This window comes from Prionailurus viverrinus, chromosome A2 (assembly GCF_022837055.1).
Source record: "Prionailurus viverrinus isolate Anna chromosome A2, UM_Priviv_1.0, whole genome shotgun sequence".
Lineage (NCBI taxonomy): Eukaryota > Metazoa > Chordata > Mammalia > Carnivora > Felidae > Prionailurus > Prionailurus viverrinus.
Genome location: NC_062562.1, coordinates 122763931 through 122787751, shown reverse-complemented (window position 1 = coordinate 122787751; position 23821 = coordinate 122763931). Strand labels below are relative to the sequence as shown.

At 53.4% G+C, this 23821-nt stretch overlaps 1 protein-coding gene across 1 annotated transcript; it reads right to left on the bottom strand.

Annotated features, from left to right (window-relative positions):
- Positions 1-10205: 10205 nt before the first annotated feature.
- On the bottom strand, positions 10206-22180 carry GHRHR (growth hormone releasing hormone receptor). The gene is made up of 13 exons (XM_047849298.1): positions 22124-22180; positions 19742-19844; positions 19517-19624; positions 18857-18954; positions 17706-17803; positions 16872-17004; positions 15483-15636; positions 15145-15205; positions 14564-14633; positions 13770-13861; positions 13074-13203; positions 12357-12398; positions 10206-10582 (listed from the first exon to the last, which is right to left on the bottom strand). Exons 1-13 carry the CDS (start codon positions 22178-22180, stop codon positions 10457-10459), a joined length of 1272 nt encoding a protein of 423 aa, XP_047705254.1. The 3' UTR covers positions 10206-10456.
- Between the last annotated feature and the right edge of the window lie 1641 nt (positions 22181-23821).

Sequence of the window (23821 nt, the reverse complement as noted above, 5' to 3'; positions counted from 1 at the left end):
AGGACCGGGACCTGGGGGACCTCAGCCAGGCCACATGCGAACTGTGCTTCCCCCCCCCCAACCTCCGTGGATTCCTACAGGAGGGGGTTTACACAGCACACGTGCACACACGCCACCTCTCCTGCAATGGATGACAGGCGTGGCATTAAGGACAGGAAGACAGCGATAAGGAAAGTTGTAGGGCACGGACTCTCACCTACCCCATTCTTCCAGAATCTTCCTTGTGTTCCTTGCCTGTGGTGCCCGAGGGAGGAGCACCTGAAAAGGAGATGTCCCATCTTTTCTACTTTGTGACCTCCTAAGGACTCTGTGTGTACGTTCTTGTGTGTGTGTGTGTGTGTAAATGAGTGTGTGAGTGTAAGTGTGTGGGTGGGTGTGTATGAGGCGGGCCAGTCATCTTTATTGGATGTCTGCTATGAATCTCGACCTTGACTCTGGTGCTGGGAATGCAGCAGTGAATGAGACAAAATGCAAATAACATACAATCGATCTCAATTACTTGCAGATTCAGTATGTGTGAGTTTGCCTGCCAGGTAACCTTATTTGTAGCCCAAAGTCAATACCCACCTGTTGTCAGTCATTCTCGGATGTACACAGAACAGTGAAGAACTTGAGTGGCCCGGTGCACCTGTTCCCAGGTGAGGTCCAACAGGGTGACACTCTGCCTTCTCTTTTCAGCTCACACAAGATAAACAAGTGTCTTTTTCATGTTCTGTCTAGTGGCATGTTTTTCACATGTTTGCACTTTTGGTTGGTGACCTTGCTATTTGAAATGACCCTCAAGCATCGTGCAAAAGTGCTGTCTAGTGTCCCTCGGTGCAAGAGGGCAGTGGCATGCCTTACGGAGAAAATATGTGTGCTAAACAAGCTCCTTCCAGTCCTGGGTTCTAGTGCTGCTGGCCATGAGTTCAATGTTAATGAGTCAATGATGTATGTTAAATAAGGTGCCTACAAACAGAAACACACAGAAAGCAAGGCTACATAGTGATCAGTTGACAAAAATGTTATGAACAGAGGCTTGCAGGAGCCCCACCCTGCATATCTCCTGGGAGCAGTGTTCTGTATTTGCTAATTCGGTGTTCCTGGTGACTTTACAGAACATAACTACTGCAAATAATGAGAACCAATTGCAATTACTGCTAAGTGCCATGAAGAAAATAAAACAAGGACATGCAATATGACAGTGAATGATGTCACTAGATGGTCAGGACAGGCCTCTCTGAGGAAGTGACATTGACGCTGAACAGGGACCGAGTGGAGGGCAGCAGCCATGGGAGATGCAGGGGCAAGTGTCCCAAGTGACAGTTGTGCGGAGAGAAGCACAGTCCCAGGGGTTCTGGGGACCGTGAGAAGGCGGGCGTGGCCAGAGCCAGGGGGGAGCACAGCTGGGGAACAGTGCTGGTCCAGGCCAGACTGTGGAAAGGAACTTCCTTATCACTTTGGGAAGCAGGGGGGTGCCAGGATGCGCTTCATCCCTACCGTGGGAGCCCTGTCCTGTAGGGACCAACAGAGTAACAGCGAGGGGCCATGGCAAGGAAAGTGGTTCTGAGGCTTCAGAAGCTTCCGGTGGAGATTCGGGCATTAGTCCTGGGATCCAGGTGAGAATGGGCAGAGGCAGACACGGTTGACATTCACAGAACTGGGAGAGCAGCAGCCGGAGCCGTCTGCCACCCTGCCGGGTGGGAGATGCTTGCACACCTACGTGGGGCTGTCGGGGAGGCAGCCGGGCCAGGGGTCTGCGCTTGGGTGGGAGCCCAGGCATGTGCAGCCGTGTGTGCCCTACAGGAAGTTCTTCCCACCGAGGCTGTGCCAGGGCCTCGGCGAGGCTCCCTTTAAAGGGATTGCACTGGACCCTGCTAACCATCCCTCACCCCTTCCTCCGGGACACTTCCCGTGCTCCAGCAACGCGGAACTAAACCCAGAGAGACCTCTACATACGCAGCACTATTGTCCTTTTGAAAGATCTTATTTTGATCAAGCAAGTCGCGTGCCCTGGGTCTCCCCACCTTCATGTCAGCAGCTCCTCCTCCCAGGATCTTCCCCCTCCTCAAATCCTTCTCGTCCTGTGGGGGTCCAACATCCCACCGCTTCTCCCAGGAGGACTTCTCTGATTGCTCTGACCCCCAACCGACCTCTGACATTTGAACCCCCACAGCCCTGCTGGCCTGAGTCCCACAGGCCTGTTCTCAGCACACACTCACACCCCTGAAAGCAGAGCTTAGGTCTCCAGACCCTCCCCTCCGTTCCGCTCAATCCCCAGGGCACAGCCCTGGTGGGAGAGTGTGCAGAAGATCAGAATACTAAGGCTGGGGTCAGGATCAAGATCAAGACTTCTGCAGGGCCCAGGTGGAAGGCTGAGGCTGTGTTTGGTTAGGACTCCAGGTGGGCCCAGTTTGGACTGAGGAAGGGGCTGCAGAAAGGATCTGGGCTGTGGACAGTCAGGGCTTGGCCTGGGGGACGAGGCCAGGACTCCGAGTCAGGTCTGCCTGTTCTAAGCCAGATGGTGAGCCAGACCTGTGCTCACGTGGCCATCCACACCCCCCCCCACACACACACACACCCCAGAGTCTTGGCCTCTGAGTTGAGAGGCTGAGCAGGCCTTCGGCCTTCCCAGAGGCTGCCCAGGGGCTGTTTGCTTCCACCTGACTCCACAGGCCACAGGAGGCCCGAGGGGCCCTGCCTGGACGAGATCTGCCGGGTGGGAGCCCAGAGCTGCTCCGTGTCAGCACCACGCCCAGCCACAGCGATGCCACCGCTGCCAGCCTTTCCCAGCCCCGTCACCATGGGAATGTGCACAGGCCTGCACTGCTTATGCAATCCTTATAAGGCAGGGAAACGGCTGCCCGTCAGTCCCACCAGCCTGACCTGCTCCAGGGGACGTCCGCAGGGAAGGTTCCTGATCTTGGGGTGTATCACCACACCTGTCACCCTCCCAGTCTGCCACACGCACACACACACACAGCACGCTGACTCTAGAAGGGAGGGAGGACAGGGAGGAAAGAGAAAAGCAGCCGTGGGGGCTGGGCAGAGGGACTAGAGAAGAATTCTGACAGATGCAGGCAGCTGGCCATCCGGACACAAGTGAAAGTTCCACCACCTCGGCCCCGGGACCCAGATGTCCAGTGTCATAGAGACAGGCCAGCTACCCGATGCATCATCCCATCACTTCCCACAGCTGGAGCCCCGAAGAGAGAAGGAAAGGCAGAGAGAGATGGAAACAGAGAGAAACAGACCGATAAGGACAGAGAGAGAGAGAGAGAGAGAGATAGGGAGAGGGAGAGGGAGAGCCAGAGAAATAGAGAGAGAGAGGAGGTGGGAAGAGGGGAGAAGGCACAGAGACACAGAGCGGGAGAGCTCAGGAAGAGAAGTAGCCACACAACAGATTCACACAGAAGGCAGAGACAGAGCAGACTCTCAAAAAAAAAAAAAAAAAAAAAAAAAGTCCAAACATGACCTGCAGTTTGTGATTTCTTGGTTTCCAGAGTCTGGCTCTACCTCTGCAGGCAGTTTTGTTCCTAATGGTTCCAGGACCTGGCCACCCTGCTGTCCCAGAGTTGGGAGGGTGAGATCTACCACAGGACCACCCAGCTGGACACACCAGGCTTCCAGAGGGTGGGAGCAAGTGCCTGGATCTTTCGGTGTCCCCCTGCCACCTGCCCGGGGGCCTCTGCACCTGCAACCTCGTCTTGGATCTCTGTCCAACTGGTCCCCTGCTCCCCACTCAGCGTCACCCTACCCCTACCTGGACCCCCTCTGTAATCACAGGCTTTATGCTGGGGGACCCCAATGCCCGAGCTACAGAGCCCTTCCTGTCGTTCCCTCCAGGGTCCTTCTCCGGACTCCCAGCAGCGTGGCCCTTCCGTTCCCGTGGGACCCATTCCACGGTGAGAATCCACACCAGCAGCCACACTCATCCCCTCCAGTGCACCCACCTGGCCTGCCGGATCTCTTCCTCAACACCCCCTGCACACTGCCGCCTCTCCCGCTGGCCCCCTGGTCACCAGCACAGGCCCTTGTCTGCAAATACGGTGACGTCTGAGCAAAGCCCCACCTGAATAAGCTCAACTTTGCCTTCTCTCTGCCTGGTAGTGCCCCCCAGGGAAAGTGGTGTCACTCCAAACTCCCAATCTCGGGCTGGAGCTGGGCCATCAACACCGCCTGACAAGTTCACGTATTTCTTACCAACCGGCTGTCCCCACTCCTGCCACTGCTATTTCCAACCTTCTTTGTTCTCCTCAAGACCCCCACCCCCTTCCTCTCCCATCCCCCAGCAGACCCGGCGAATGTCACAGCCAGTAGACACCCCTTTCCCTGGCCAAGCCGCCCCTGCCCGGGTTCTGGACCCAGAACCTTCTCATTCCTTCTCAGTGACGAGGCTCCGTGACCTGCTGACATTCCCCACCCCCCTCCTCCCTGACTCCCGAGCCATCCAGGACCTCCTTTCAACAAAACAAAACACATGACTTGAACCCCACACTATGCTCCCACTCCCAGACCAGCCTCAGGAAAGGATACGTCCACACAGCCTGCCCCTACTTTCTCAGGCCTCACTTGCTTTCTGGCAGTGGAGAGTCCCTCTCCTGCCACATCTGCTCTGGGAGCCGCACTGCAGATCCAGACCTGCTTCTCCTCATACCGCCTGCCACCCTCTCTTCCTCGCACCCCTCTCTGTCTGGCCCCAGGACCCCCCGCTCAGCCACTTTGCTTTCCTCCCACCTCTCCACCACTCCTCCACCCCTCGGGGCTCCATCTTTTCCGAGCCCCTGCCTGTCCCACCCCCGGCCCCCACCCCTCCATGGCGTCACTGCTCCTCCAACAGGTCTCGAACCCCCCGTCCAGCCCGGCTCCCTTCTCAGCCCCAGCCTGCTCCTTGGCACCCAAGCGCGTGTCTCATGGGCACCCCAAACCTAGCCCACACTGAGCCCCTACTCTTCCCGCTGAAATGTGCTCCTCTCCGCCGCTGCCCATTCCAGAATCTTCCCAGAAACCTCCCTTCTCCTCATGGCACACGTTCATCCATCACTCCGTGAAACAGCTTTTGAATCTGCCCTAATCTTTCTTACCGTGGCCCCATCCCAGCCTCCATTTTCACTCTCCCTGCTTCCAGCTGAAGTATCTGCCTGCAATTCAGTCTTCACAGACAAGCCAGAGGGATCATTTTTAAAAAGTCTTGCCCTATATCACATACTTCCAACAGCTCTTGGGATAAAGCCTCCTTAACATGGCTTTCCTGACTCTGAGTGATCTGGGTGCTGCCCACCTCCTCCTTATCTCAAGCCCTTTCATCACTATAATCCTGCCGCAGTATACTATCTGCTTCACCCCCTAAATGCGACACTCCTTCCTACCTCAGGGCCTTTGCACAGGCTGTTTCATTTACCTTGGATTGTTATCCACTTCTTCATCTGGCCAACTCCTACCCATGGTTTTAATCTCAGCTTAGGTGTCACTTCCCCAGGAAGGCCCCCCTTTTTTTTTAACACCCCCAGACTAGATTTGGTCCTCCGGATATTTCTTCTTCTGGTCCTCTCTTTCTCCCGGTATACCTGCCACCATTATCATGCAATTGTTTGAGTGGCATGATTGCCTCCCAGCACTGGACATCTGTCGTGTTCGTGGCCAGCCAGCATATTCTGAATGCCCTTCCTATGTCTGAGGAGCCGGCCACGATCTGCGGGCCCTCCCCAAAGGTAGAAGTCAGAACTGGCTCTCCCAGCCTCCCCACCATGCAGGTAGTGGGCAGGGTCAGGACCAAGGCTGCGGCCTCAGGTTTAGAGGAGAGCAACCAGAGGAAACCAGTGCCGGGTTGAATGGAGTTTTTAGCAAGCGTGGTACTGGAGGCGTGTGGCTTTTCAGGACAGCCGCATAGTGTGTCTGGCATTCTGTCCCCAGTAGCACTGGTGTGAGCATCTGTGTCTGCTACCGAAAGAGGTGCAGTGGGGAACTCGTCACAGTGATCCCCCGGTGTGGGCTGGGCACCGCCACTGGCTGCCGTCCGGGGCACAGGTGGCTCCCCAATGTCCCTGACTACATTGTGTTTCTGTTTCACTCAGCCTGAGGGGTCCTGCTGTTTGCGGTAGGGAGTCCTGAGTCGTATCCTCTCTAACCAGCCCCGAAACCTCCTGAGGAGGAACATTCTGGCGTTATTTGCCCCTGTTGTCTAGGCTCTAGCAAGGTGCCTGCTGCCTAAGCGAGTACTTCAGAAACACCTACCAAGTGAATGAATGGGCAGCCAAGAGCCCCAACAGAAACGCGCAGGAACATTCCTGGGGAAAACATACCCCGAATCTGATGCCCACCCTCCTGTCCTGTCAGACCCTTCCTTCAAGCATTGCTCCCCAAGCTGAAATCAGCCACATTCTTGCTTCCTGCTCAGCAGATAGTGGTACTTAGTCTAAGGTCTATACAACCAACCCGAGTCCCCTCCCCCAGGAAGCCTTCCCTGACTGCCTCTGCCCTCATCCACACTCTGACCTCTGAGCTCATACATCCCCGAGAGTCTGAGTCTCACATGCCTGTTCTTACATCCAGGTTAGAGTTCACCCCTGGATATCACCCCCAACATTCATGAGGGCTTTCTGGTGACAAGGAAGGGGTCCCTCATTTTTGTCCTTGCCTCTGCCTCACAGTGTAAGCAAACACAGGCTGACCACAACAGGAGAAAAGTCAAAGTTCCCCCTTCCCTTTAGGAAATTCCTTTCAGGGCCTCAGGAGCAGCTCACTGGAATGAAGACCAGTGTGGGTGAGGGCAGTGTTTGATGGCAATCCCTGCCTTCCCACCCTGCACAAAACCAGGGCCCCAGGGCAACCTCCTTCTGGTCTGAACCCTGCAGAGAGACTCCAACGAGCACCAGTTCTCCTGTCTGTCTAGCACTCCCTCTTCTTATCAGCTTCGTCCTCCTCAAAACTGGAGCCCTCCCTATGCTGGCCAGACCAGAAGCACCTTCTTCCACCCCCATAGGCTTCCAGCCCCATAGGCTCACTGTGCCCCAGACCCAGCCCTGGCAGTCCTGCTCCCTGTTCCAGAGTGAGGTCCTCAGACAGGCAGCCCCGTCAGCCCAGCCAGGGTTCTCAGCTGCAGTTTTTCTGCCACCTGGTGGCCAAGTTAAGCATTGTTCTTCTCAGCTCCCCTCATTCAATGTCCCTTCTGAGCCCTCAAAAATCACCTAATGACCCTCTCCTTCTTGCTGCAGATGCGGATCCTGAGCCCTGAGAAGGGAAGGGTGTGCCAGTCAAGGAACCAGACCCAGGAGCCATCACTGTAGCCCCAGTCCAGGGATTCCCCTGGTGGCAGAGACGAGAAAAGTGGCAGGAATTTGAGGTTCCGGTTTCAACTGAAGGGAACAAGGACTAGATTTCCAGCCATGCATGAAGCCTCTAGAAAAGGGATGGAAATTCAGAGAACTGGCTTGGGAGCCACTTGCACCAAGAGAAGGTTTGCCAAATAATTATTGGTTAAACAAAGAATAATCAGATAGGCTTTACAAATTGTGTGGCCGAAACGTGTGACAAATACTCTGTAGCAACTATCCATCGGCTCGTTTGTAAGTAAACTTATTAAGAGGTATTCATTCACATGTCATAAATTTCACCCTTTTCAAGTGTCCAGTTCAGTGGCTTCAGTCACAGAGGGTGAGACTGTCACCACTAGCGAATTCTACACATGTCATCACCCGTGAAAAAACCCCTTGGCCACCAGCAAGCAGTCAGTATCCACATTCCCCTCCCCCAGCCCCCAGAAACCTCTAACCTCCTCTCCGTCTCTACAGATTAGTCTATTCTGGGCATCTCGCATAAATGAACCCTACAACATGGGGCCTTTTGTGACTGGCTTCTTTCACTTAGCACAATGTTTTAGGGTTCATCCATGCAGCATGTGTCGGTTCTTCATTCCTTTTTATCATAGAATACGCCCTTTTGTTTACGCATTCAACCAAGTGATGGCCATTTGGGATTCCATCTTTTGGTGATTAGGCATAAGGGGGTTCTGAGTATTTGCATACAAGTTTTTGTATAAATGTAGGCTTTCAATTTTCTTGCCTACGTACCTTGGAGTGAATTCGCTGGGTCGTATGGCAACTGGACATTGGACTTCTTTTTAAGCTTATTTATTTTGAGAGAGAAAGGGAGAGCGTGAGGGGCAGAGAGAGAAAGAATCCCAAGCCGGCACCCACTGTCAATGCAGAGCCCGACACAGGGCTCACTCAGTCTCACAAACCAAGAGATCACAACCTCAGCCGAGGTCAAGTCTGACACTTAACTGACTGAACCACCCAGGCGCTCCTCAACATTGGACTCTTTGAGGAACTATCAGACTTCCCACCAAAGCAACTGTACCATTTTTCACTCCCACCAGCAATGTATAAGAATTCCAATCCCTCCATGTCCTCCCTAACACTTGTTGTTGGCTATTGTTCTCAGCTTAGCCGTCCTATTGGGTGGGAAATAGTATCTCAGTGTGGTTTTGATTTACAGTTTCCCAATGAGTAGTGACATTCGGCATCTTTTTATGTGCTCACTGGCCATTTTTATATAGTATATGTTCATTTTAAGCATACAAAATACAAATTGATAAATATGGTATGATCTCAAGATGGTTCAGAAATGCAGAGGGGGAAAAATCTTTCGGGAAACATACCAAAACATCAATACTGACTATCTTTGAGTAATGAGATTATGGCTCATTTTTATTTTCTTTTTTAATCCCGTCTACATCTCTCAATGTCCTACAATGAGTATGAACCACTTTTATGATCTGAGACTAAAGGAAGGAAGGCATGATAGGGCTCTTAGATTGGGATTCCATCTTGACATTCGTCTGACCACAAAGGCACTGGGTAGTTGTGTATCATGGCCAACAGCGTGACCTTGGATGTCACCTGGCTGAGTCTCCTTTCACTGGAACCCTCATGACTTGAGGGAAGAAGGCATGCATCAGAGGAAGAATGGCAGGGGATATTGATGAAGCTAGGGAATGCTTCTTGCTGGAGGCCAGGGAATAGGGCTGCTGCATTTCGCATGATAGATCTGCTGTGGGCCAACCAGGAATGGGAGAGATTTCATCCTGACCTGCAGATCCATTTCTGCCTATTCTCTGTACTCAAATCTCCCATCAGTCAACAAACATTTCCCAAGACAGCACCGGGTTCTCATTCTCCTCCCTCCCGCCAAGGAAGAGGGTGGGGGAAGGACTGACCACGAGGACGTGTTACATCAGGGGCCCTGATGAGTGAGGTGCAGCAGGCTATGGGCTCAGGAAGGCACTCAACAGAGAACATATGGGAAACGCCTAGAATAGAGAACACTCCACCCCAGGGGAAAATAAAGAAAGGGACCCAAACAATTTCCAGAAGAACAATCCCAAAAGGCTAACAGGCACTAGAAGAGATGCTCACACTCATTAGTTATCAGAGAAATGCAAATTAAAACAACAATGCGATGTCACTTTACACCCATTTGACTTGCAAACATTAAAAAGCTGGGTAACGCCAAGTGTTGGCGGAGCTGCTGGTGGGGGTGCAGATTTTGCAAGCATTCTGGAGCGCAATCTGGCTCTGCTTCGTCACATGAGCAAAGGCATAAGTGATGACCCCACACTTTTGCTCCTGGGTGTGTGTCCCGGAGACAGGCTCACTTGTGCAAGTGTATGAGCAGACATGCATGTGAATAGTCACCTGCAGGGTGGGAGCAGGGGAAACAGGACAGGTCACATGTGGGCGATGACACCGTGTGGCACCATATGGCAGTCAGAACAAGAGACCAGATGAGCACACAACAACACGAGTGGATGTCTTAAAGCATAGTGCTGAGGGGAAAATGTTAGAAGCAGGATGAAGCATATAACTGACAAAATTTATGTAAATTAAAAGTATAGACACACACACAAAATACGACATATTTTGCAAGAACACACAGAAACACAAATATTCACATTAAACACATTGGAATGTTTGCCTGTGGGAGGAGAGGGGTGGGAGTGGAGATAGAGACAAGGAAGAATAAATTACACAAGAAGATGCTTGCACGGGTGAATAATGGAGACGTAACAGGAAAGAGGAATGATGAAGGTCCTTCTGCACCAGAGGCCAAACAAAGGCTGTAGACCCCTGCCCTGTGGAGGCGCATATATTCACTCCAACGAACTCTTGTATCTGCCCATTTACAAGTTTATTGGCTCCTCTGGCCTTGGGTTATGGCCCAGATTCTAGCAGAAGGAATTGGAGGAGAATGGAGATGGAGGAACCAAGGAGGTCAGAGGTAGAAACACAGGGACCTAGGGTCAGGTGTAGGACAAGGTAAGAGGGTTACCCCTGCCCAGGGCTGGGCAGCAGCTGGGGTGGGGACATGGCCCAAGGGCTCTCGGGGGCACTGGTGTCTCTTGCTTCTACAGAGGGAGGGGGGGCTATTGTAGCTGCCCGAGTTCAGGTGTGGACTCCAGTCACGTGATGTGGCCAGCCTAGCATACAGATGTCAACACCTTCACCCCAGAGCGGGAAGGCATCGTCCACTTGGTGAAGGCCCTCCGGGCTGGCAGCAGCTCAGGATCATGGCCATGCCACCTCCGTGAGATCTCAGTCCTCACCTCCAGGGACAAGGGAGAGGATGTTAGGAAGGCCCCACTGCTACTTCTGTGCTCCATCCTAATGGGACTGAGGGTACAGGGAGAGACCATGCAGGAGAAACAGACTTGTATTCCTGGGAGAGGAGAAGCCATGGTTGACTCAGTAGCCACTGCTAAGTATTGTCTCTGAAAGATACTACTTCCTCCTTCCTGTGGATATTTCTAGCCATTCCCTTTAGCTCTTTTCTCTAACTTTTAGCACTGCCTTTGGGTGGGTCCAGTTAAAGACATTTTCTATGGATGCTTTCTTCAGTTTCTGGGCAAATAACCACACTGTCCTCCATGAGTAGCTTAGACCATCCCCTGCTCTGGGATTCACTCCTGCCCTTGCCCACTGAACTGAACTATGGCCCCTGGGAACCTGTCCAGGGGATATAACCTTAAAGGAGAAAAGACTCAGAGCCCCGTCTAAGGAGCTACAGGTGAGGGGACTGAGATTCCTGAAAGAAAAGCAACTGGGTGGGGGTGGGGGGCATGGGAATCTGTATTGTCACATCTCCAAGGGGCTGTTGGAAGGCAGAGGGGGCTGAGAGTCTGTGACCCTCCTGACAGAGCTAAACTTGGGCTATAGTGAAAGACAAAAGGGAGACAGGTTTCTATTCAACATAAATGTGGGTTTCCCCACAGGTGCCTAACAACAGAAGAGCTATTGTTAAGTAGTAAGCTCCCCATCACTAGAGGCATGTAACTATCTGGTCTCCAACATGACTTCTTGGGACGGATCCCTTCACAGCTCTCCATGGAAGCCGCTTTCCCAGGTCCCACCAGCCTGAGCTAGGGCTGTGCCTCACCCTTTCAATGTCTGCAGGATCCATGAGCCACCACACAAAGATACTGCAGTCCTGTGTCCGCACCCAGACACCAGATAAGACTGTGTGAGACTCACAGAGGCTGGGGTAGAAGTAAAGAGTCACAGGGGAGGGAGCCAGTCTGGGACAGAGGTGGCAGGTGGGGGGGCGAGCGCTGTTCCACAGCTGCACCCAGGTCTCTGGCAGAACAGAGCCCACAGCAAATCCATGCCACCAGAGGGAGCCCATGACTCTGCCTGAGCACATAGCGGGGCCTGGCTATCCAGGGCACTCAGCTAAATTCTCCCACCTCTCCCACAAAGCAAGTCTGTCCTAAGGGACAGATGCAAGGTGCCTTCTGGGTGGGATGTTTTAATTCTCCTCTCTCTGCCATCTTTCCATATTTCTATATGTGTATCAGCACCATCTATCTATTCATGGGTATGTCTATCTCTGCTTGGTCTGTTCTTTCCATCCATCTGTCTCTTCCAGGTGTTTCTCTCAGTATCCCCAGCTCTGCTCTCGATCATCCTCCCTGTTGCTACACCTGACTCTATTTTCCTTGTTCCCTTTATGTCTGCCTCTGACTTTCTCTGTTCTTCAGTCTCTGCTTTCTCTGTCCCTCCCAGAGCTGACTTATTCCCTCCTCCACTCTCCTTTTTGTTGTTTTAGAAACACAGAATTGGGGGATCCTTTTAGACTATCCTGGTCCTAAATGGACAGTATACTTGGTCCAGCCCAGAGAAGGGATGGATAAAGGATGTTTATAGGAAGCAATCAGGTTCAGCTTGATCTAGAAGCTCAGGACAGACTAAGCTTCACAGAGGATCACAGGAGTCAGAGTTTGGCTTGAGCTGGGATTTATAGGGCCTGGGAAGAAGAGAGGTGGCCTCAGGTCTGGTGGAAGGGAAAACTCAGTGACTAATGATAGCTGGAGAGATATATACCTCTTGGTTGAGGAAGCAATACAGGATGGCAACGATGAAGCCCTGTGGAGCCAAAGAGAAAGGGCCACATCAGAACTTGGTCTGACCACAAGGTGCCCAGAGTCTTTCTACTACCTTTTCCTGTGTCCACCCCCAGGCTGTGGCCTGGGCCAGGGCTTTAGGAAAAGGGAAGGCATATGCATTCATCTCTATGTGCCAGGCACATTGTCTCATGTAATCATCAAGCAAGCCTGCCAAGACTATACTGTTGATCCTGTTTCTCTGATTTCCTTCATTTCTCTATCACCCAGTATTGAGCACAGATCCTGGCACATAATAGGTGCTCAATAAGTGTTAGATGCATGAATAGATGGACAGATAAGGGGATAACAGATGCATAGGTGGAGGATGGATGGATGGATGGGTGGATGGGTGGATGGATGCATAAGTGGATGGATGGATGAGTAGATGGGTAGGTGAATGGATAGATGGATGGACAATAGGTAGTTAGATGGATAAGTGGGTGAGTATAGATGGGTTCAGGGGTAGTTGAATGAACAGAGATGGATGGATGAAAGATGGACAGACAGATAGTTAAATAGATAGAGGAGTGGCTGGAAGAAAGAATAACCAGCCTAGTAGCCTTCAACCTACCATGAAGTCAGTCAAACCTGTGGGCAGCACCACCTCCCTCCTGCCCAAGGACTTAGAGGGAAGAGTGCCTGTGGGGGCCCTCACCTGGAAAGAGCCCAGTCCCAATTCCAGAGGGAGGCGGATGCCCAGGCCAGCACTGTCGGGCAGAAAGTTGAAGATGACATAGTGAATTCCAAACAGCGGGATGAGGAGAAGCGTTGACTTAGAGAGACGCCTGCAGGAGAAGACGAGCCCTAGGCACCCAAGGCTGGAATAAGAAACTCCCACGTGCCCCCTGCTCACTCCCACTTCCCATCAGTTCCCCATATGGACTCTATGCACCAGGCACCCCAGATGCCTCGTCCCCAAATACACAGTGAGGTACAATGCAGGGCTTCCTTACTTCAGGACCATGGATCTTGCTGTCCTTGCTGCCGAATGCTCTTGTTTCGATTGACTCCAGTCAACATCTATGCATCTTTCAAAGTCTAGTTCAACGACCACTTCCTCCAGGAAGTCTTCCCTAACCATACCTTACCCCCATCCCCTCATCTAGAAAGGTTCTCCTTCTGCAGACTCCCATAGAAATGGATCCCAGGACTCATCAACCCATTTGGCCTGATAACTGGACGTTTGCCTCTCTCCTCCCTACATTGTGATCTCCTAGAAGACAGGGGCCAGATCTGATCTTTTTCTGGAAGCATGGCGAGGAGCATGGACCAGGCCAGTGAATGAAACAGAACCACACCAGCTCTCACTCCGGTTATGTCTCAGGCATCTCGTCATGCACACACACGTTACCGGTACTGAGACTGGGGGTGGAGGCTGCCCTGAGCTGGCTCCAGTTTCCTCAGCAGGATGCGGATAATATTGAGGAAAAGCCCAAAGTTCACCTAGAAATAGAGGGGCAAGAAGGCAAAAGGCAAGAGTCAGGGGTGCCCCTGCTGGGATGGGGCTTCTTTGGGAATCGGAAACCCCAAATCCTTGAGACACAGGGATGTGCAGGTGGGTGGGTGTACGGGTCACTGCTCTAGAGCTTGTATCCTGGAGCCTGGGAGGTCCCACGTGGAGCTCAGGGGCTGAGGAGCTCTCGGTCCCCCTCGCTCTCCAGCCCAGGGATGAAGGGTGGGAGGTTGGGTCCGGTCATTCTGCCTCCAGCATCTCCCATGGTCTACTCTGGCACAAAGCAGGTGTCCCTCACTTTTGATAAAATTGGGGGAAATGCACACATTCACCAAGGCCACGCAAACCGGCCCCCGATGCCCTGTTTTCAGCACAGGAGCAGGCGGTGGGTTCAGCTACAGCCCTCTTTCCATGCCCCACACCAGCCTCGCTGCAGTAGTAGGTGATCTACAATCAGGGCCCCAAATTCACCACAACTCTGAGCTGGAAGGAGCCCAAGCACTGGTGGGGGCCACCCCCCTAGTTTTACCAATGGGATATGAGGGCCCGAGAGGGCCTCACAGAGAATCTGGCAGAGCCAGGCTGAAGAACCCAGGTATCCAGATTCCCAGCCTGGAGTCATGTTTCGTTCTGTACAGCAACCCCTCGGCGGACCCAGGGAGAATGAAGCAGAGGACGCTGGCTGAACTGACCCCAACAGAGAGGACGATGGGCCCCTTGATGATCCACCAGTAAGGGGAGCTGTCATCCAGGTCCCAGCATCTAGGAAGAGGACAGGCTAAGACTGATTGGGGGGGGGGGGGGCTGCCAAAAATACAGTCGCTGAAAAGCCCTTTTCTGTAGTAATCCGGCACCTTCCTCCTCTCCATGCCCTTCCAGCCTTATCTCCTCCCTCAGCCAGTTAGGCCTCCTTCCAAAGGGGTGCACCAATCCGTGCTGGGCTTACCCTATCTCTCTCCACCTAGCTGCTTCTTGCTGGCCCCAAAACTTCTCCTGTTCTAGGAGGCCCCTATTTACTGTGCTTCCCAATCCCCACCACTGCCTGAGCCCAACACCCTGAGAATCTGAGGCCCCCTTCCACCCCAGGACATGTCCCTTCCACGCTATCCACAACAGCCTACCCATCTCACACCCAAGCCTGGGAGTTCCCTGAAGGCAGGGCTGGGGTCTCCTCCTCCTCTCCCCAGCTTGGAGAACAGCCACACTGCCTGACTGTCCAGCCCATGCCCCAGGGGACCTGGTGCCGTGTGCTGAGGTCGCCACCCACACTCACGCAACATCCTCAAAGGCCACCTTGCAACACACCCACATGCCAGTGAAGAGCAGGGGGAGCCCTGTTGGGGGGCACAGGGGAGACACAAGTAAGGAGTCTGCATCCTCGGCTTAGAGACCTGCCCCCACCTGCCGTCACCACCACCAGCGACCCAGGGCACCAGGAAAGTGGGACCAGAGGAGAGCCCAGGGGCTGGGGAGCTGGCCCCTACTTGCTGGAGGATTACAGGCCGTCCCTTCCCCTCTCTGGGCCTTGGGTCATCATCAGTAAGCTGAAGGGACCTTTGGATGAACTTCCTGGACATTCCCAGCCCTCCACTAGCCAACCCTGGTGCTCACCCCAGCCAGCAAGAACCAGCCACCAGAAGGCCCTCCTTGTGCTGGGCGACTTGGAGGCTAGGAGGCAGGTCAGGTACACAGCTTCCACCAACAGCCAGCTGAAGTTGGTCATGGTGGCAAAATGGGCGGTGGCCACGGAGACCTTGCACAGAACCTGTGGGCCGGGGGCCTGGGTTCTTCAGAGCTGGGTGCCCACTGGAGCCCCTACCCCACTCAGGTCCCTCAACCGTAGGCTGCCCCAGAGGAGACGTGGTAGTATAATGTGGTGATTAAGAGCACAGATTTGGGATCTGGGTTCAAATTTACCACATATTAGCTGGGAAACCTCCCCATAGCTCAGCTCTTCATCTGCAAGCGAGGTCAAACTTCTAGAGCTGTGGCTATGGAACACCATTCATTCCTGCAAACATACAGGCACTCACCCATGCATACATTCATTCATTCAGTGCATGATTCGCCCTCTCAGCGCTGAGAAACACCGCCTCTGAGCTCAGATGAACCGAGTTTGGCCCCAGTCCCACTTGCGTACAAATGGGACTAAAATGAAAATGTAAGTAGGAAATAAAAGGTGGTAATATATGTAAAGCGTTTAGTGCAATGCCTCTACCTAAGTGCTCCATACACATCTATTACGTCTGTTCTAAGTTCATTAAGGTCATTGTTGGTTTTTCCATTTGTGCATCTGTTCATTTCTGGCAGTTTTAGTGCGCCTGGTGTGTGCTGGGCCTCCACACTGGCCCCCAGCTTCCTTTTATTTTCATTCTCCGCTGCTTCTTCCACCTCCTCACCCCCATCTGACTTCCCTGGTTCTTGGACATGCTCCTGTCTGTGAGAGTCTGTTCACCCTGGTCCCTCCATTTAACATGTCTTCCCCCTTCCCTCCAGCAGCTCCAAAGCCTTCCCCCTGAAGCCCAGCTTTCAACCTCCCCTCCCCCACTGGGTGGTCCCATAATCTGGTGCATTCTGCCTCCCCAGGCACCATGGGTGCTTCTTGAGGGAGGGACCCAGTTCCACCCAGCCCGGGGCAGACCCACACCCAGCCACAGACAGGCACCCTAGGGGGAGGTACAAAATCAAAGGACTGGTGGGGTGACAGATGGGCTAGGTTGGAGTACAGAATAAGGCATGAAAGGGGAACCCGAAATATGGGAAATGACACAGATTGGCCCCAGGGTCCAAGAAATGGGATGGGGATTTAGAACCTGACTCTGGGGAGGAGCAGGAAGGGAGAGGGTGTTTCCTGTTCTGTGATTGGCCACGGCAGAGCCCCAGAGTCAGCCTACAGGACCAGGTGGGCTGGAGGGGCCCTCCACCCCTGCATCTAGGTCTCTAACACAGACTTCCCTCCCCCCCACCCCCACCCCAGCACCCTCCAGCCCCAGCTACTACAGTGGAGAAGCTGCAGTGATCCGTGTTCTCGCTGTGGAACAGGGTGGCGTCCTTCAGGAACACGGCTCCCGCCTTGAGGATAAAAGTGGCAAACAGCTGGGTGTGAATGTAGTTCCGGGGACAGTGGAGCCTCCTGGAGGGGCAAGGGGGGATGAGGGTGAGCATGGTGGCAGGCGAATTGAACTGACTTGGGTCAGATCAGGCTGGACTTGAGACTTCAGGGTTAGCCATGCAGGACAGCTGGCCAACCATGGCCCTAGGCTCAGCGTAGGTGAGAGAACAGAGTACTGGTCTCTGCCTTCAGGGAGCTCATAGTCTGGGGGACAGAGGCAGAAATGGCAGGAGACTGCCCAGGGGAGTCCCCTGGGTACTCAGAGAGATGAGGTACATCCCCATGAGACGGAGAACAGCACAAGCCATGCTATGGGGCCCCGACTCTGAAGTTGGGGCTTGGGAGGGGGGCTTAAGAGGGGCAATGGTCAAAGGGTTGGAATAGTCAAGAAGGGCTCCACAGGGGAGGCCACGAGGATTCTTAAAGCAGATGGGACCTGGGCTTTGAATTTTGACAGATATAAATACATCAAGAAGAAAGCAGGTGGGCATGCCAAGCAAACAGAACAAGTTCCATAAGAGCAAAGGTGTAGCCACTGCAGTGAGCCCTCAAGTGTGAGGAGTGGATGAGAAACACTCTGGCAAAAGAAAAGGAAAAGCGAGGAATGGCCATGGTGCCTAGATCTGGGAACCTCTTGAACATGAAGGCAAGGAATGAGGTTTGGCAATGTGGACAATAGAGAGGCAACAAAGGCTCTTGAGCAGGTGAAGACGACCGCGAACCTGAGAGCCAGCAGGATGGCGATGGCCACGAAGAGGGTCACGGCCGAGATGCTATGGCCCAGGGTATAGATGATCTTCACTGCGGAGAAGTAGGATTTCTGGGAGAGTCAAGACAGAGAAAGTCTCAGCAGCCGCACTTTCTGGGAAAGGGAGGCTTGGCAACCAAGCAGGTGAAGGCTGTCCATTCTACCCCGGAACTCCCCATGGGGGGGGCAGGGGCGCCCATGAGAACCCTGGCAAGCTCCCTCCTGAAGGGAAGTGTTGGTTAAGCCTGTCTTGCACCTGACCTTCTGGTGAGATGGGGTGGGGACAGGGGTGAGATGACCAACTCTCAGTATTTCTGGGGGTGGGGGGTGGTGGGAGGGGGACAGGCAACAGAGAAACTACATTTTCCCAAGGAATGACAAAAGCCCAAGGGGAAATGGGGCTTGTTTATCCTGCTGCCTCACCATCTTGGGCATACAACATTCCCCAAAGAAAACCACAGGGACAGCCACAGGGAACAGTTATTTCTATGACCAAGTATTTAGATTGACCAAAGTCCAGCCTGGACACCATCACCCCCACCCCAACATGGAGATGGAGGGTGCGGGCCAAGGGAGGGGATTAGTGACCCCTGAGGGATGCAAACAATCAACATCCACATCTATCTTTTCATCTGAAAAATGGTCAGACTCATGCCTTCCCTTAGCTGAGGGGAAAGATATAGCGGATTGTGGGCATGGAAGCACCTTGCAAAGGCCCCGCTCAATTCAGGCACGTGGGATGTGCACAGTACTCCACAGACTGGGGACTAGAGAAGGGAAGCAGCTTTTGCAGGACTACTAGGAGCCTTTGTTTCCCTGGAACCACTCAGAGCTCCTGTCCCTGAGGCCTGGGCGTGGAGAGGGCACGCCAAAGAGAAGGCAGCCAGCCTATCTCCCACTCTGCCCTCTGCCTCCCTCTCCCCTAGCACAGGTGTCACCCTTGAGCAGATTAGCAACAGACCAGGGCTCTCTCTCTTCCAGACACTGCCATCTTCTGGAAACTGCTGTATTTAATATGCCAACCTGCTGGCTACAACGGAAATTGAGGCTTCTACAGTTGTGCAGTCCACCATCCATACAGACCTCCATGGTGACCCTTCCTCTAAGATGCCGGGAGCCTCTTACCTCCTCAGTCAGCAGCTCTAGGGGCACAGGGCAGGCCACAGGGTAAGGTGGGAAGGGCTCAGACCAGCCAGTGATAGTGCAATCCCGCTTCACAGCCCCTGCAAGGCATGCCGAGGTGAAAACAGAAATTGGGTTAAAACTCCTACTCTCTCTCCAGGACAGGTGGAGGAGTCATGGATCATCCGGTGACCCTGGCACGGTCCGCAAACAGCTCCTCCGAATGGCAGAGAGAGGGTAGCCTTCCCTCCAGGGACCTGGATTCCAGGTCCAGCCCTTCCAGACTCCCCCCACTGGGCAGCTGGTAGCATCTTAGCAGTCAGACAGGCTCCGCTGCTCCCCTCCACCCCCACGGCCAGCCCTCCTGCTAAGATCCAGAGAACGTTTACTCGGGGTCCGGCTCTGGGTCCAGCACTTCCATGCCGTGCTCACCAATCCTTACCCCTCGTGAGGTTAATGTTCTTGTTTTCCCCAGGTCACAGGTCAGAAGCTGAGGGTCAGGAGGTTGACTGACTTGCCCAAGGTCACACGGGAAGAAGGGAAATGGTGTTCAAATCCAGATTTACTACGCCCAAAGCCAGGGATGAGCCTGCCATATTCTGGCACCATCAGATGAAACCACCTCGAATCCCCCCGCCTCACCACCATGCCCAGAACCCTCACCTGGCTCTGAGCTGAAGTGAGAGAAGAAATCTGGGCAGGGGAGAGTCACCCACTCGCCAGAGCCTACCATTGGCCAGCACAGCAGTCCATCCCAGGTCCTAGGGCAGCCTAGATAGATGGGAGCAGAGCAGACTCAGGGGACAGACCCATCCAGCATTCAGAATGATGAGGCTGGAGGAGATAAAGGAGTCTAAGAAGCCACCCCCTCCCTCCCAAGCACCCTACCCAGAGTGGTGTTGGGCACCCCTTCTGCTGCTTGTAGACACAACCTCTCATCCTTTCTCAACTGGGTGATGAAGTCACACTCTGGGTGCACGTGGCCCAATACCTGTAGGAAGGAGTTAATGGGGTAGGCCAAGCCAATTAGGTGCTCCTTTTGGTTCTCTGGTGCAAATGACCTTAGGACAGAGACAAAGCCTGATTCATTTCTGTGCCCCTGCTCCTAAGCCAGGGCCTGGCTCATGGCACTTATAAGCATACTTGGTGGAGGAGGGACAGGAAGAAGAAAGGAGGGAAGTGGGGAAGGTAGTAGGGGAGACGGGGATGAGAGGAGGGAGAGAGGAAGAGAGAAAGATGGAGGTTTGGACAGATGCTTCCCAATGTCATGTCATGGAAGTAAGTTCTGAGACACACTAACCGCAAGTCTTCCGAGGATCTCACGGAGCTGGATGAGTCAGTGAGCCATGTATTAGGGCCTTTCCTCTTTCCCTGCACTCCTTCTCCCTGACACAGTCCTGCATAAAGTACCTTGGTAGGCTGAACAATGCCTTCCATACACACAAAAATGTCTATATCTAATCCCTGAAACCTGTGAATATGCCACCTTGCACGGCCAAAGAGATTTTGCAGCTGTGATTAAGTTAAAGATCTCAAGATGGGGAGATTATGCTGGATTATCTGGGTGGACATGAGGTCCTCATAAGAGGAGGCAGGAATGTCAGAGCCAGATAAAGAGATGTGATAATGGAAGCAGAGGGGCAGGGGTAGGGAGATGAGAGAGAGTGTGCACTTTTACCATGGGGTGCACACAGATGAGAGGAAGGAGGCTCCCTCACTGCAGAAGGGAGGGCAGTAGAAGTTACCTGCATGACAAAAAAAAAAAAAAAAAAAAGGAGGGGGATGGGCAAAATAGGTAAAGGTTAGTGGGAAATTCAGGCTTCCAGTTATGGAATGAATACCACACAGGAAGGAAAGGTATAGCACAGGGAACAAAGTCAATGGGTTATAATAGTGTTATGTGGTGACAGATGGTGAGCACAGCATAACATACACTTATGAAATCACTATGTGGTGCACCTGAAACTAAGCTAAAAACTAAGGTATCATGTGTCAACTATACTTCAATTAAAAAAAAAAAAAGTTACCATATTGCACCCAATACTCAGCCCTCGACAGATCAGATCCCAGTCAATGCGCAACAGCCCTAGAGGGAAGATATCGTCTTCTTTGTCACAGAAGAGACAAGTGAGGCTCAGGAAGGGTGAAGAACTTGCCTGGACCACACAGTTCCTTTCACCATGCCAGGATTCAAGCCCAAAGGCTGTGCACTTGGGGGCAGGTGCCACACTGTGCTTGGAAGGTGTGGGAGCCCCTGCACACACATGCTGTCACACATGCATACACACACACACACACACACACACACACAAGCCAGTGGAGGAAAAAGGAGACCTCAGCCCATGTGGGCTGAGCTTCCCACCCAGTACCTTGTATGTCCTGTCCTGGTCCCTGTGTCGCTTGCAGTAACTCCTAGAAAACATGCTGCGAAATCCCAGCACATTCAGGGAAGGCCCCCACCCAATTCTGTAGCATATCAGTCTGCCAAACGCTTCTCCAGCCCCAGGGCGTATCAAGAGAAGAATAGTCCCCCAGAATGTGGGAGGGGAGCAGCTGTTCTCCACATACTGTTCAGGCCCACACCCTCTTTTTTTTTTTTTTTTAATTTTTTTTTTTTCAACGTTTATTTATTTTTGGGACAGAGAGAGACAGAGCATGAACCGGGGAGGGGCAGAGAGAGAGGGAGACACAGGATCGGAAACAGGCTCCAGGCTCTGAGCCATCAGCCCAGAGCCCGAGCCCACACCCTCTTAAGAGGCAGCAGCCAAACGGGAGCGTGGCCCCTGGGATGCTGGGGAGAGGGAGAGGTCTGGAGATTCTGTGGAGGACTTCGGGATGGGTAGCTCAGAGAAGAGAGAACGTGGGGGAGAAGGAGAGGCCCTAACTGCCTCCCCGATTGGGAGTCATGTCTTGGACAGACAGAGTCTCTGTGGCCCACAGAGAGCACAGACGGGCCTGGGGGGAAACAACAGGAAACTAATTCAGCTCAGCCAGGTTTTCATAGTCAGAGCTACCCAGAGACAAGCAGCTGCCTGGGGAGGGAAAAGCAGGGGACGGGAGGGAGGAGCACCCATCTCAGGAGTTCTCCCAGCCACGGCCTCCGCAGCCTGCTTAGTAGGAAGAAACTTGTGTGGTGGGGAAGCCAGTGGGGATCCCCACCAGGCTCCAGCTGGACCCCCCCCCCCGCCACCCCCCGTATGGCCCTGTGGCTCTCAGGTCTGCAGCCCAGCAGGAGAGGCGGCAGGGTGGGGGGGGGGGGTGCCTACTCACAATTGGTAATGGACTCAGCAAGCAGAGGATGTAGGCAGCCCACGCCCTGCTGTCCATGGCGGGGCTCACAGGTGGCTCCCTCAGTCAGGTCGTCCTCGCTGTAAGCCTCAGGCCTCTTCCCTCCCCACCGTCCCCTGCTGCTGCTGCTGCTGCTGCCACAGCTTCTGCCTCCCCTACCCTGGTGGCTGTTTACACAGGCAGAAGCCAGCAAAGGGGACAGAACCAGCTAAATATTCACAGGATTATAGGACACTGTGCATAACTCAGCCCCAGCCCTGGAGCGGGCCCCCATGTCCCCAACAGGGAGGGGCTGGGCACCCCACTCCTTTCCGCTCCGTCTTTAAGTCTGCCTGTGTGCCTGTCCTAATAGCAAAGGTCCAGAGAGGTGACGGCCACAGGCACTTCTTGCCCCGGCAGTTCAATATTCTTTACCGTTTCCTCCTCTGAGCCCACAGTGGAGAGAACACCCTCAAATGAAAGAGGCTCAGAGGAGAAGAAGACCTGGGGCCCGACGTCAGGGAGCCCTCGGTTTAGTTGGTGAGCCCAGCTTCATCCACAGGGCTGAAGGGTGGGCTCGGGGCTGTGGTGATGCAGCAGGGGTTGAGGGTAGGAATGAGCTTAGAAAAGGAAACACGGTCATGAAGCCCCTGCACGGGCTGGCCAAGAAGGTGTCCCATCAGCAGGACCTGGCTTGTTTCCCCAGAAAGGATGCCAGCCTGGAAGGCGGGGTGGAATCTACAGACATCGAGGCTCTAGACTTCACCCAGGGGCTCGTCAGAGTCTCCAGAAATCTTTATGGCAACAGGGGGAAATGAGCCCGAATGGGAGGTTTGCAAGGGGATTCAAGGAGCTAGATCACCCTGAGTAGAGCAAGACAACTGTTATCAATAGCAAAAACTAGAGGACTTACCATAGCTGCTCAAATGATTTTGAACGTTTGTTACCTGGTTGTTTTTATTATTGTTTTAGACTTTAAAACATGGAATCCCAATTGGCCGAGCTAAAGACAGTGTTCTAGGTGACACCGGATCTCGTACAGCAGCTGGGGATTTGGAAGCACGCTGTATCTCCCAGGGCCCTGAATGCCACTGTCCCTGGTGGCTCCCGACATCTGTGTGCAGGTCTGCAATCCCAGAGCTTGCTGGTGACGGCAGGCCTGTTTACAGCCCTGACGCGAATCATGAATGATGAAGCCTCCCCCACCCCCGCCACGTCTAGGGTGAGGTATCATTTTACATCAGCGGGGCTTTATTTTTCCATTTGCATTCATCGCCGACACAGCGTCGAAGAAAAATATTTTGAAAAGAAAACATGACCCACCCCATGCCCCAGACCCACCTGCCCTTTCCCAAAGGAGTTTCTGTGCTTCCCTGTGAAAACGGTGCGGGCAGGAGGCACACACACTCGGCTGGTCTTCGGGATGAAGCAGAGCTGGGCCGGGGGGGGGGGGGGGGGGGGGGGGGGGAAGGAAGGCCAAGTGAGGACTCACAGGTGCGAGAGCAGCGCTCTGAGGAGGTGTGATTGATTTAAAGGGAAAGCTGAAAAAGCTGAAACCTACCGTCCATCAGCTACAAATAAGCAACAGCGGGAGCACGCATGTTGCCACCAATCACGGTGGGTAATTAGCGTCAATGTCATTAGCATTAATCACGGTTCATAATTGATATGACACTTAATAATTATTATGTTCTAAATGGG